At 41.4% G+C, this 13,339-nt stretch overlaps 1 protein-coding gene across 1 annotated transcript in view; it reads left to right on the top strand.

The window, feature by feature from the left end:
* Positions 1–13,339, top strand: part of LYPLA2 (lysophospholipase 2) — a 107,910-nt gene that overhangs the window by 55,625 nt on the left and 38,946 nt on the right. The window contains exons 7-9 of the mRNA XM_086955796.1: positions 1,551–1,624; positions 1,958–2,059; positions 2,692–2,868. Coding sequence (XP_086811922.1) covers positions 1,551–1,624; positions 1,958–2,059; positions 2,692–2,868 — 353 coding nt within the window. The remainder of the gene's footprint in view (positions 1–1,550; positions 1,625–1,957; positions 2,060–2,691; positions 2,869–13,339) is intronic.

The following is a 13,339-nucleotide window of genomic DNA, read 5'->3' on the forward strand; positions in this document are numbered from 1 at the left end:
AATATGTCAACCCTTGTGAGTTGTGTGTTTGGGGTTGGGACATCTCATTCCCTGCACATGCACTTTCCTCAGTAGATGTTTAGGTAGCTTGTGGAAGCATGTGCTATTGAGCACCCTAGTGACCAGTTAGTTGCATATTTGGGGAGTGATGGTTGCATGTTCAGGTTCTATACATTCTGCTGTAAGAAAGTTGTACCTAGTAATATTAGGCCTCAAATGCTGTTGCCTTCATCTTCCATCGAAGATGGAGGTAAAGACAGACCCTCACTCTGTGCCTTGTACAGTCCTGAAACTTGTGTGTACAGGATATAGCAATTTGGTTGTTTGGGGAAAAACATCTGTTCCATTGTAACACTGGGTTTACATAGCTTGGCTGGATATGGCGAGTTTGTAATTGTCGAAAGTTTGGTATATCAGATAGGCCTACTTGCTGTTTCTTCAGTAAACTGATTACGACAGTTTTCTGCCTTTTTGAGTTTGCAGCCTGGCTTTTGATCAACTTTACTTATTTGTTCATTTTAGACCTTTTTGTATGGAATGATCAGTGAACCTCTTGTTCTGTTCACCGAGGGATTTGAAGATGTTATAGAAAAAAAATTGGTTCTTGCTTCCTTTTTTTCCAGAAGCAAGTTTCTTTCGAGATGCAATAGATTTACATTATTTGTATAGCATTGTGTCGGAAAGTTACAGATGGGTTTTCCTGTTTGTTCGTGGGATACCAATGTTGTTCTGTAACATCCCCCATAAGAGGAGCAGTTGTTCATTTCTGACTACAGAATGTGGAAGAAGCTGATGAATGGCCGCTGAAGCTGACTTTAATCTCATGACTTTAAAGTTGCACCTAATTATTAAATTGGATCTGATGCATTCCTTCTAGGAAAGTTGACTTGAAAATTGTGTTTGAATGATGGAGAACTGTTGGAACATACTTTGAATGTGGTTTTCCTGCACGTTGGGTGGCTTATGCCAGGCACTGGATTTCAGAAGTTCACATCGTATAGGAGAAGAGCACTTTTGTAGCATAATCATTTTTTGGAAGGACGACGGCTGTGGCTGACAGAAGCAGGCGTCAGAAATATTTCAGGTAGTCTTGCTGGGCTAGAAAACATAAGAAACAGTCTGCTCCTGACAGATTTTTGATCCAGTTGCTTTGGAAGCCTGGGGAGAGCTGGTTATTTTTTTTACATCAATAAGATAACTGTTTCTTATCAGGTTCTGGAGCCACAGTTACTCCTAGATAGTTCCTTCTTGGTTGCAGTAGTAGAGCTGCTTAGGTTTATTAGTTTATGGCCACACATCAGATGTCTACAAATGAAGTAACTTCAGGCACTTGGGGAGGAAGAAATAACTCACTTCACTTTTCAGCATTTAAGCTATTAGACTCCAAGCAACACTTGTCCATTTTGGAATGAGTCCTTCACAGATACCTATCGCATACACCTTCCTTGAATTATATAATGATGTATTTTCACTTATGCCTGAAGACTCCCATTGTGTAACTATGTACCAGAGATAATGCATGAATCTATTTTTCTTTTGGTTTATTGCAGTCAAAGCGATTATTGAGCATGAGGTGAAGAATGGAATCCCAGCCAATCGCATTATACTAGGAGGATTTTCACAGGTAAGAGCAATATGGTGTAAATGTCCGTCTCTCCCCTGCCAAACCCCACCCCCAACTCCCTCACATCTTGGAGTTATTCCAGGGAATGTCCCCCAAACCCCTAATGTAAAGCTTTTTAAGTTATCATGTGAACATCACTTAAAATTGAATCATACATCTGGGACTCAACTGAAAGCATGCGGAAAACATCTTGCCTTCACTCAAATTGGGATATGGTGAGAAGAACTAATACTTAAACTGGGTTGGTTCGGCATGCGTTGCCTTGAATACATTATTTTATGTGCAGAATACTTTGTCTTTTCCTTAGATTTTTATCCTTTTCTTGTATTCTAGGGAGGGGCTCTTTCAATGTACACAGCTCTCACCTGCCCACAGAAGCTTTGCGCAGTTGTAGGGCTCAGCTGCTGGCTGCCTCTTCACCAAACATTTCCTCAGGTAAGTGATCCTTCTTACCTTTAGACGGGTAAGCAAATTTTGTGTGGTACTGGAGCATAGAAAGGTCAGCAGACCCATTAAAAATGGGTGCAAGTAAGAGAAGAAGGGTGTGTGGAATGGGATATGAAATGAAGAAGTAGGAAGAAAGTGTTGTGTCCTACTCCTCTGGGTATGCTGTGTGGGAAGAGCTCTGCAGAGAGTTACAGGGGCAGCCACCTTCAGTGGAAGTCCACTGGTCAGTGTAGCTGTCAGGGCTGCGATCCTTCAATGTTTGAAGCGGCTTCTGCTGCTGACAGATTTACACTGCTTTTGTGTGCAGTAAAGAACTACTTTTCCTCATCACCAAGCCCATAATGTAAGTCGTTTGCACAGTTTAGCTGTCCGCGTAATGTTGTGGACCTAATATTGATCACATTGGTACTTGCAGTAGATGGCAAACGCTTTTTGTAGATGGATTAAAAAAAAAATTGTAGATTGTGTCTCAAGGTTCATCCATCTAGATCTGTAGACCTGCTGCTGTTTGCCCCGGAGATAATCTACTGTGGGGCCTTGGAGTAAGCTTCAGCGTGCACAGAACATTCTACACTTGTACAGTTTGGTTGCTGACATTTCTGTGGTCATCTTTTCTTTAGGCTGCTGGCAATGGTGTGAACAAGGACATTCCCATCCTGCAGTGTCACGGAGAGATGGACCCCATGATTCCAGTTCGCTTTGGAGCCCTAACTTCTGAAAAGCTCAAGTGTGTTGTAAATCCCTCGAAAGTGCAGTTTAAAACCTACCCTGGATTGATGCACAGCTCTTGTACCCAGGTCAGTGAAAGTTCGCACAAGTACATGAAGTGCAGAGCATAGCTGTCTTGTGAATGCTGCATTGTTTCAGAATGTCACTGGACCTATATACAACAACTTAGTAAACAAAAAAGAGCTTAGAGTGTACTACAAGTGAAATGTCAGGCAGGCTAATGCATATCTATATCCTACATGCTGCAAAGGCTCTGTTTGGTAGGAATGAGTGTACTGACCTCTTGTATACTACAGTTTGTCTATATCGGGCAGCAGCACATCACTCTTTTGCATGCCACGAAGCTTCTGTGTTAGGCACAATTGAGTGTTTGTCTGGTGCATGCAGTTGGGGTTCCCTGCAGGCATTTAGAGCACACCTATGCCCTGAAGGTTGTATGAGGTCCACGTGAGGCAGTGTGTGTTGTTGCCAACTGCTCTGCCCTACCCCTTTCTTGGTTTGTTCACCACATAACCTTTTATTTTTGTTGCATGGTTTTAGGATAACACCTGCATTGGGAATAGTATGTGTGCAGATGCATATAACAGCATAGGTTCTCATGAAGTTTCTAGGTTCTTTTGATGTGCAAATGCCCATGTTTGTTGGTGCTGCATTGACCCACATAGTGATTAAATATATAGTCGTCTGTCATCAGTGGTGCTGAGATACATAAATTGCATTTATATAGCGCTTACTATCCCTGACGAGGCATTGAAGCTCTTTTCCGTGAGTAGCACTCTACTTCGGAACTCAAAGTTGATTAGTGGTGGATTAGTATAGGGAAATCTAAGTAGTTAATTGGACATGCAAGTTAGTTAGTAGGATTGAATAGGATAAAGGAGGGATAGAAGGAGAGTCTAGAAAGTGTTATTTAGGAGATCATAGTAGTAAAATGAGTTTTGGATGACTCAAATGAGGGATAGAGGAGTGAAGGGTCTGGAAAGGTTTATTAGGGAGGGCATAGTAGTACAATGAGTAGAAGATCTATTGAAACAAGGATAGGATGAGACACACAGAGTAGTGAATTGAAGAAAGTTAAGTTTTTTTTTCTACTGTAGGAGTAAAGTAATAAATATATAGATACATACCTACGTAAAAAGGTATACATGTATATGGAAAATAATAAAGAGGTATAAAGTTGTATTATATAAAGACCCATTTGTGCATGTATGGATAAATAATTAGACACTCCGACTATCAAGCGTTGCTGTGCATAAAGCTAATTTATTTGTGTTTCTTACATTTCTTTGTTTATTTGATATTTTACGCAATATTTCAAAAGTGAAGCACTTATAACTTATCAATTATTGTGATATATACCATAAAATGGAGACCCATAAGCATATAATCAAATAACGTGTAAACGAAGCAGTGACCTATATACATGTTAAGGATAGAATTTTATATATCCTACTGGCGGTCGCCATTAGGTAGTTATAGTTCGGATTGGCTACCATAGGAAATCCGCAACATTTTATTGGGAATAACTCTGGCGCTGGTTGAGGAATTTGTGTGTAATTTTCCAAAATTTTGGCCAGCTCCGCTGCGCTCCTTCCCTGAAAGTTTCGGGGGGATTCGTGAAGTGGGGGCTGAGAAAAAAGGGGGGTCCCAAAACGTGTTTTCTCCATGTTAATTTACATAGGACGGTCTGACAAGTCTACAGCCCGAACCGCTGAACGGAATTACGCCAAACTTGGCAAAATTGTAGGGACTGGTACGCAGATGTGCCTTTGCTATGTTTGGTGAAAATTGCTTCAGTGGTTTTTACGAAAATTAACTTCAAAAACACATATATATCTATAGGCGCTCTCCGAGCGCTCACAGGTGCGCGTACCATGGGGGAAAACAGTGTAAAAAAATAGAGTAAAAAAAATAAAGTAGAGTGTTTAGAGGAAAGTGATGCATTGCTGGAGTGCGTCACAAAAATGATGCTACTCCAGCAATGGATCCTTTCACATGGGGCTAGCCCCATGTGAAAGGGCCTGCGTCAGTCTTACGCCTGCTGTGAGGCAGGCGCAAGATTAAGACGTAACAGCGTCGTAAAAGTGATGCAGTGAAATCTCATAGATTTCACTGCATCACTTCTACGACCCTTTCTTGTGTCAATATGCCCCCTTTGCATACATTACACCTGGCGCAGGTATAATGTGGGGCAGGGGTTTACCAAGTGACGCATGTACCTAGATGCGTCACTTTGTAAATATGACTCAACAAGGTGCATTTTTTTACACCACTGGTGCGTCACAAAAAGTGACGCACCGGCGGCATAAAAGTGACGCATGGCCTCATAAATGAGGCCTTCAGTCTTCTACTCATGCGTCATATTTAATGTATGACTCATTATGTTGCAAAGAGTTACAGATACGTCAGTATTTCTGACGTATCTGTAAGCGCAAAAGTGATGCATTGCTGGAGTGTCACAAAAGTGACGCAACTTCAGCAATGCATCCTTTCACATGGGGCCAGCCCCATGTGAAAGGGCCTGCGTCAGTCTTACGCCTGCTGTGAGGCAGGTGCAAGATTTTGACGCAACAGTGTTGTAAAAGTGACGCAGTGAAATCTCATAGATTTCACTGCGTCACTTCTACGACCCTTTCTTGCGTCAATATGCCCCCTTCTTGCGTCAATATGCCCCCTTTGCATACATTACACCTGGCGCAGGTATAATGTGGGGCAGGGGTTTACAAAGTGACGCATCTACCTGGATGCTTCACTTTGTAAATCTGACTCAACAAGGCGCATTTTTTTACACCACTGGTGCGTCACAAAAAGTGACGCACCGGCGGCGTAAAAGTGACGCATGGCCTCATAAATGAGGCCTTCAGTCTTCTACTCTTACTTTTTCTTTCACTTTCTCTGTTTCTTCACTGCCTTACTCCCCTTGTCACTTCCCTTCCCCTCTCGTCCCTTTCTTTGCTTTCTCACTCATTTTCCTCTCTTCTCTCACTTCACTCCACTTCAGTTACTCTTTTTAATTTTTTTAAGAATAGAGCTCTTTGACGAGAATTGGAGGTAGTTCTGAAAAGAACTTTTTTTTTTTCTTTTTTTCTTTTTTTTGGAACAAAAACAGGGAATGGGAAACTGCTCAACAGGAGCAAAAAAAAAGTAATCAAAATTAGGACTGGGGTGGGCAGCGGTGGTTGTCTAATGCTCGAACCATGAGCATAACACTTTGTTCCCCATAACAAAGTAGCTGATCACATTTTCTGCATTTAATTACGGCTTCATTAAAAGCAGGCTGAATATTAGGGTTCAGCTCTTCTGGTCGCCCCCTCACCGATGTAGTTGGTCCTCCGGTTGAAGTAAAGGCACCATCCCTGGGAGCCTCTTGTGCGAGAGCTCTTACACTCTCCCGGGCATAGTTCTGGGGGTGCCTCCTCTCGACGTGGCGAATCATGGTGGAGTTACCAAATGAATATTTTTTGGTGGGGTCACCCCGTGAGAGGACAGTGTGACAAGTTTGGCACTCCACCTTTGGAGCATTTACTTATTTTTTTTTTTTTTTTTTTTTATCATCTGGAATGGAAAAAAAACTTCCATATGAAGTGTTCTTTTACCCGGGGCTGAGGAACCTCTTCATCAATAAATCTCTCTGTGTCATCTTCGCTGCTGGATGTTCTGGCAGCCATGGTAATCCAACAATGATCCAAGAGCAAAAAAAAAAGTCTTGCAGTCACAAAAGTGAAAGAAGAAGTGAAGGAAATGGGTGGGGATTTCATTCTGTGTAAAAAAAAAAAAAAAAAAACTGTTAGCAACCAATGAAGAGTCACATGACTTGACGCGCTTACGCTACGCGCATCGGAGCGCTTCCGGGGGCGCTTACGCGGCGCGAACGTAGGCGCTTCCGGGGGCGCTTACGCGGCGCGCTTGAGTGACGTTTTGATACCTTTACGGAAATGTAAAATCATTTTCATTTTGTAAATCAAAAATACTGCTTTAATAAGTATGGTACTAAATGTCTTGCATTATTATTTACATTTCATACATATTTTTTTTTTTACGAACGCAGAAATAGTGCTCTCGGTGCGCTCTCGGGAGAGCTTACCGGTGCGCGCACCCTGAGGGCACCAGGAAAAAATGTTTAAAAAAAATATATACATTGAACAAATAATTTTATTTTTTTTAAATATAATTAATTGTTGTAAAAACAGCTAATAAAAAAAAGTCGTAGGTTACAAAGTCGATAAACAAAGGAATTAGCTTTTAAAAAAACTATGAAATTCACTGAAAAAACCATAAGATTCACAAACGTTATAGTTAGGAATTCGTTTTTAAAAAACCTTTGAATTTCACTAAAAAACCATAAGATTCACAAACGTTATAGTTAGGAATTAGCATAGCATTTAAAAAACCTTTGAAATTCACTGAAAAAACCATAGGTTTCACACCAGTTATAGTTAGCTGAACATTTTACTCGTACAAAACCATTGAAATTCCCACGTTATAGTTAGTTGGACTCACTATAACTCGCGCGCCCGCAATCCACTGCTGATGATGTCACATATTACATCATTCATGACCTGGTCAGTGACATCACTGATGACATCTCAAATGACATCACTGATGACATCATCCAGTGTCTGTGTGTTTCTGAAAAGTTAAAATACAATTAAGTGAAAGTTAATAATTTACTTATTGAAGAATGAGTGGATGTATGAGTGTCTGGATGAAGGATTTAGTAGGTGCATGACTGACTGTATGAGTGAGTGATTAAATGTGTCTTACTGAATGCATTGGTTAGTGACTAAACTGTCTGAATATGTGCATCAGTATGTCTGTTGTGTAAGCTGCTGCACGTGTTGATCAGTAGCTATATGAGTGGATATATGGGTTATTGATTGGTTGTTCAAGTATTTGTATGTGAGGGTGAGTGTGTGTGTGTGTGTGTGTGTGTGTGTGTGTGGGTGGCTGGGAGGTGTGTGACTGTGCATATATATGTGAGCAGTTGATTCACTTGGTATGTGGGTTCAAGAGTGCATGTGGAAAGAGCTGTATGGGGGGTTGACTGTCGGCATGGATGTGTTGGTGAGTGAATGGCTATCTCAGTGCTCCATGTCCAAGTAGGTACATATGTAAAACACAGTGCATGTGAGAGTTGCCATATATAAATGACTATACATGAGAGCCTGTAATTGCGTAAGTGACTGTATGGTTCAATGTGCACTTGTATCAGTGATTGTAAAAGAGAGTAAGTATGTGTTAGTATATGTATTGATGAGTTACCGTATGTATGAGTGATTGTATGGGTGAATGAGTGGATGTGTGTGTAGACCTAGAAATCAGTGAGTGCGTATGTAGTTACTGGTATTGGTGTGTCAATAATTTCAGGAATGGTAGTTTGTATTTAACACTGGGTTAGATTAGAGTGTGAGGAGGTGCATCGTATTATCACATGGATGATGTCATCAGTGATGTCACTGACCATGTCATGAATGATGTAATATGTGACATCAGCAGTGGATTGCGGGCGCACGAGTTATGAGTCTAACTATAACGTGGGAATATCAATGGTTTTGTATGAGTAAAATGTTCAGCTAACTATAACTGGTGTGAAACCTATGGTTTTTTCAGTGAAAAAAAAATGTATATGTATATATGTATGTGTGTATATGTATATATATGTGTGTGTATATGTATATGTGTGTATATGTATATGTGTGTATATGTATATGTATATGTGTATATATATATATATATATATATATGTGTGTATATATATATATATATATATATATATATGTGTATGTATATGTGTATATATATGTGTGTGTATATGTGTGTGTGTATATATATATGTGTATATATATATATATATATATATATATATATATATATATATATATATATATATATATATATATATTCACTGAAAAAACCATAGGTTTTAGGCCACAGTTAGAATTCGCATATATAGTTAGATGCAATAACTATATATCGCGCACCCGCAATCCACTGCTGATGATGTCACATATTACATCATTAATGACATGGTCAGTGACATCACTGATGACATCACTGATGATATCATTCATGTGATAATACGATGAACCTCTTCAGACTCTAATATAACCTTAGATACACTCAGTGTAAACCGACACTCGCAGATTGTCACTCATCCATGGAGTTACTCATACATCTAGTCAGTCATGAAAAGAATCAGTCACTCCTCCATTTCCTCAACTATACAGTTATACACACCTTATTTATTCAAACATATACTAACACATATTTACTCTCTTATACAATTCCTGATACAAGTTTTCAATGATCCATTCAGCCACTCACACATTCACTGGCTCTTATACACAGTAATTTATAATTGTGAACTCTCACATGTACTGTGTTTTACGTATTTACTTACTTTGACATGTAGCACTGAGATATCCATTCACTCACTAATACACTCGTACACAGTCAACCACCCATACAGCTGTTTCAACATGCAGTTTTGAACCCATAGATCGAGTGAATCAACTGTTCACACCTGTATACACAGAGTCACACACCTCCCAGACACCCCCACACACACACTTACTCTCCCATAGAAATACTTAGGCAACCATTCAATAACCATATAGTTACTCATATAGTTACTCATATAGCTACTGATTAACACATGCAGCACTTCATAGAACAACAGATATAATGATGCACAAATTAAGACAGTTTAGTCACTAACCCATGCACTCAGTGAGACACATTTAATCATTTACTCATACAGTCAGTCATGCACCTACTAAATCCTTCATCCAGACACTTCTACATCCACTCATTCTTCAATATGTAAGACATATTTTAACTTTACAGAAACATAAAGTCACTGGATGATGTCATCAGTGATGTCACTGACCATGTCATTAATGATGTAATATGTGACATCATCAGCAGTGGATTGCGGGTGCGCGATATATAGTTATTGCATCTAACTATATATGCGAATTTCTATGGTTTTGTGCAAGTAAATTAAGGTTTTGAAAATGCTAATCCCTAACTATATATGGCCTAAAACCTATGGTTTTTTCAGTGAATTTCAATGGTTTTTTAATAGCAAATATCAAAAGCTGTCAAATGTGAAGTACGTGATAGGTAAAAACATTTTCGTATTTATGCACGCTGATGTACTTTGAACGCTGCCCCCCCCCCCTCTTTTCTCTTAGCAGTACTCTCTCTTTGCAGATAGTGAAGGGTAGTTAACGCAGGCCTATGCCCCCGTTCTAATCCGTCGTGTCTGCTTCTCTCTCCATTTGATTCATTGTTATCCAAGCATTTACTGTTTTAGAATTGGTTCTCTTTGGTTCATTCTCTATTTACAAACAAGCACAGAGTCGCAATACTCTGTTTAGTCTTTGCAGATAGTGAAAAATCGTTTTAAAAAACAAAAGGAATCGAGCAAAATCAGTAGGCCACTAATGAGATCTCTTTTTGACCTAGCTAAAATAGAAACATTAAGAACAACCCCTCATGAGAAATACGAAACTAGTGAGATGAACTGAGCTCCACACGATGATGGCTGCAATACAGCTCGGCTCCGCCACCCACCCCACCCAAAATAACGACAAACCCTATGCAAATATTATAAATATATACAACACACCAGCAAAGTAACAGGGTAAAACATTTTATTAAATAACTATTTACATAACTATTTTATACTTTTAGTTGCCCGATCCGGCTAGCTCAATCGATCGAGCATGAAACTCATAAACTCTGATAGCAAGCTTTGCTGCTGATGCTATGCAGACAAAAACTGGTTTTCAGTTTGTACATTCATCAAGATTTTTCCATCCAAGGCTGGTTGTGAGTTTGTAGAACGATGGCTTCAGATTTTCAACATACGATGTGGTGGCGCGGACTGGGAGGGGGCGCTTGGCTCCTGCCCCCTCCCCAAGTCGTGTTGCCCTGGTGTGGCCTAAGATCGCCCCCGACATAGGCGGCTGGCTCCCGGGGTCCGGCGGAACTTTTAGCCTTTTGATGACTCTTCCATTCTGGACCTTGTCCCACAATCCGTTTGACCTGAAGACACGCTGTAGTGGGGCGCCCCTTTACCGTTTCAGTTACCATTCCGCCCGCTTTCGCTACTCTGTGCTTCTCCCGCCATTCAGCTGTTTACCGCCCGCTCTTGCGACTACAGCGTCTCGCTCACCATGTAGTTGAGTTGCTCCCGCTCTTGCATTGCAGTGATAGGCGGCTGCCACAAGACTCTCAAAATGGGGGCCGGCTCTTCAGATTTGGGCGTGATCCACTAAAATGGCCCTGGGACACCTTGGAACTCGGACGCTTGTCTGCTAGGACTTGGGCCCCATTCTCGAAAGCGTCCCCTGAGCCTTGAAGATTCTACAAAAGTCTTGGGGGCCCCCGACTCCCGCAGGCTTCTGGTGGGGAGCGGCTGCCATGATTACTCGTGGAATGGCCACGACTGAGCTACGATATGGTGGTGCTCTCATGCTGACGCCAGCTTCAGTCTGAAACATCCAGAAACACTGTAGACTACCAGTTCGATCAGTTCCGGTAGCGCCCCAACGTGACCCGGTAGGGAAGAACTTGCCCTCCCCTCTTTGACTGATGGTTCTTGTTGCCTTTCCCTTCTGTTGTCATTTAACAGAACTTTTTAGACTACTGAAAGGGGTTGTGTTCCGACCGCTGGTTGGTGGAGACATTTTGACTATATTCTGGACCTACGTTGCCGCGTAATGCGTTATGACACGTCGCGTTAGCGCACCCGGAAGTGCTCCGGTGCGCGAAGCGCAGCTTCCCGGAAGCGATCCGGGGCGCGGCGCGTAACGTAAGCATAACAGGTCATGTGACTTGTTTATAAAACTTTTCATTGGTTCATTTTGCTTTTGTTATTCTAATGATGAAAGGCTTGGTCATATGACCTAAAAATTACGCTTTTTTTTGCTTTCGAACATTATTTTTTCTTAAACATATATGTTATAATGTTCCAGGCTAATGTACTTTCCCGGAAAATTTACAACTGTCCTGCAAGTAAAATATATTCCTTTTTCTAGCAAAAGGGCGTTTCTTCGTCCCATGACGGAGCCGTTGAGCAAAAGATGCTCGGCCTGCTGTCTTAGTCGCCGATACGCCTGAATATCAGATTTTTATCGATCACTTTATGTTGCAGGAGTAGAAAACACAACAGCCCTTGACCATTTATCTTTACTGCGTTCCTGCGTATTATACCTTTTATCCGTCATGTAATTGGACTGCTTTATTTCAGTTGCCTTTTACTGATCCGAAAACAGTGACTAAAATTAAAAACTTTACCAATGTAAATACTACTACCATGTTTTGTTTTAAAATCCTTTATTGTGAAAATGTCAGTATACAAATACGGGCCTATAACCACGTGGGCCAGCCACGGAGCAAACTGGAAACGTTTATGATGAGGAAACATTTACACTGTAGAGGAACGTAACGAGCGGGCCATTAGGTTGCAAGAACTAAGGTGTCTAACAGTTGCGGAATCGGTGGACGTACATTTTGTAATTAAAATACAACAGGGCCACTAACAATAAAATTTTCTAGATATACATTTGCGGGCAAGTACCATGGGTGACGTTAATTCGAACTTACAATAGTTCAGTAATCTATAACACATCAGAACTTAATATCAATAAGGATGTCGAAATATTCAATCAATTCTCGTCCCCGCCCGCCATGTGCTTCAAAACTGCATACGTATCTCGTGATATCAAGGTTGTTCAACCAGTACACAACAAGGAGTTACGAGTCCCATTTATACCAGCGCCATTTTGGGCGAGGCCGGGCAGGTCCAGGATATAGTCAAAATGTCTCCACCAACCAGCGGTCGGACCAGAACCCCTTTCGGCAGTCAAAAAAGGTTCAGTTAAATGACAACAGAAGAGATAGGCAACAAGAACCAACAGTCAAAAGAGGGGAGGGCAAGATCTGAAGCCATTGTTCTACAAACTCTCAAGCAGACTTGGATGGAAAAATCCTGAAAAATGTACAAACTGAAAACCATTTTTTGTCTGTATAGCATCACCAGCAACGCTTGAGTCAGCTTTGTGTGAAGCCGCCATTTTGATTCAATCAATAGCGTCCCCCTGCACACATTCAGGGACCTGGTCGTGTCTTCAGGTCAAACGGATTGTGGGACAAGATGCAGAAAGGAAAAGGAAAAAAGTTCCGCCGGACCATGGGAGCCGGCCGCCTATGTCATGGGCGATCTTTGGCCACACCAGGGCAATAGTGAAGCTGCAGCAGGTGCAAATAAGCTTCAGACAGTGTTACAAGCACTGCTCAGAACTCTCAACTATGGCACCCAACATCCAGGACTTGCCATCCGGATCTTGGCTCTCAACTATGGCACCCAACATCCAGGACTTGCCATCCGGATCTTGACGCCTTGTGCTGGTTCCGACCTATTCACACATCGGTCCGCTACTGACACCACCTCATAAGCCAACGGGGCACCCCACGCCGACTTTCGGCGCAGCATTGTAGGATGGCCACACCAGTGCGGCAACTTGCTGA

This window comes from Lissotriton vulgaris, chromosome 2_1 (assembly GCF_964263255.1).
Source record: "Lissotriton vulgaris chromosome 2_1, aLisVul1.2, whole genome shotgun sequence".
NCBI classification, from domain to species: domain Eukaryota; kingdom Metazoa; phylum Chordata; class Amphibia; order Caudata; family Salamandridae; genus Lissotriton; species Lissotriton vulgaris.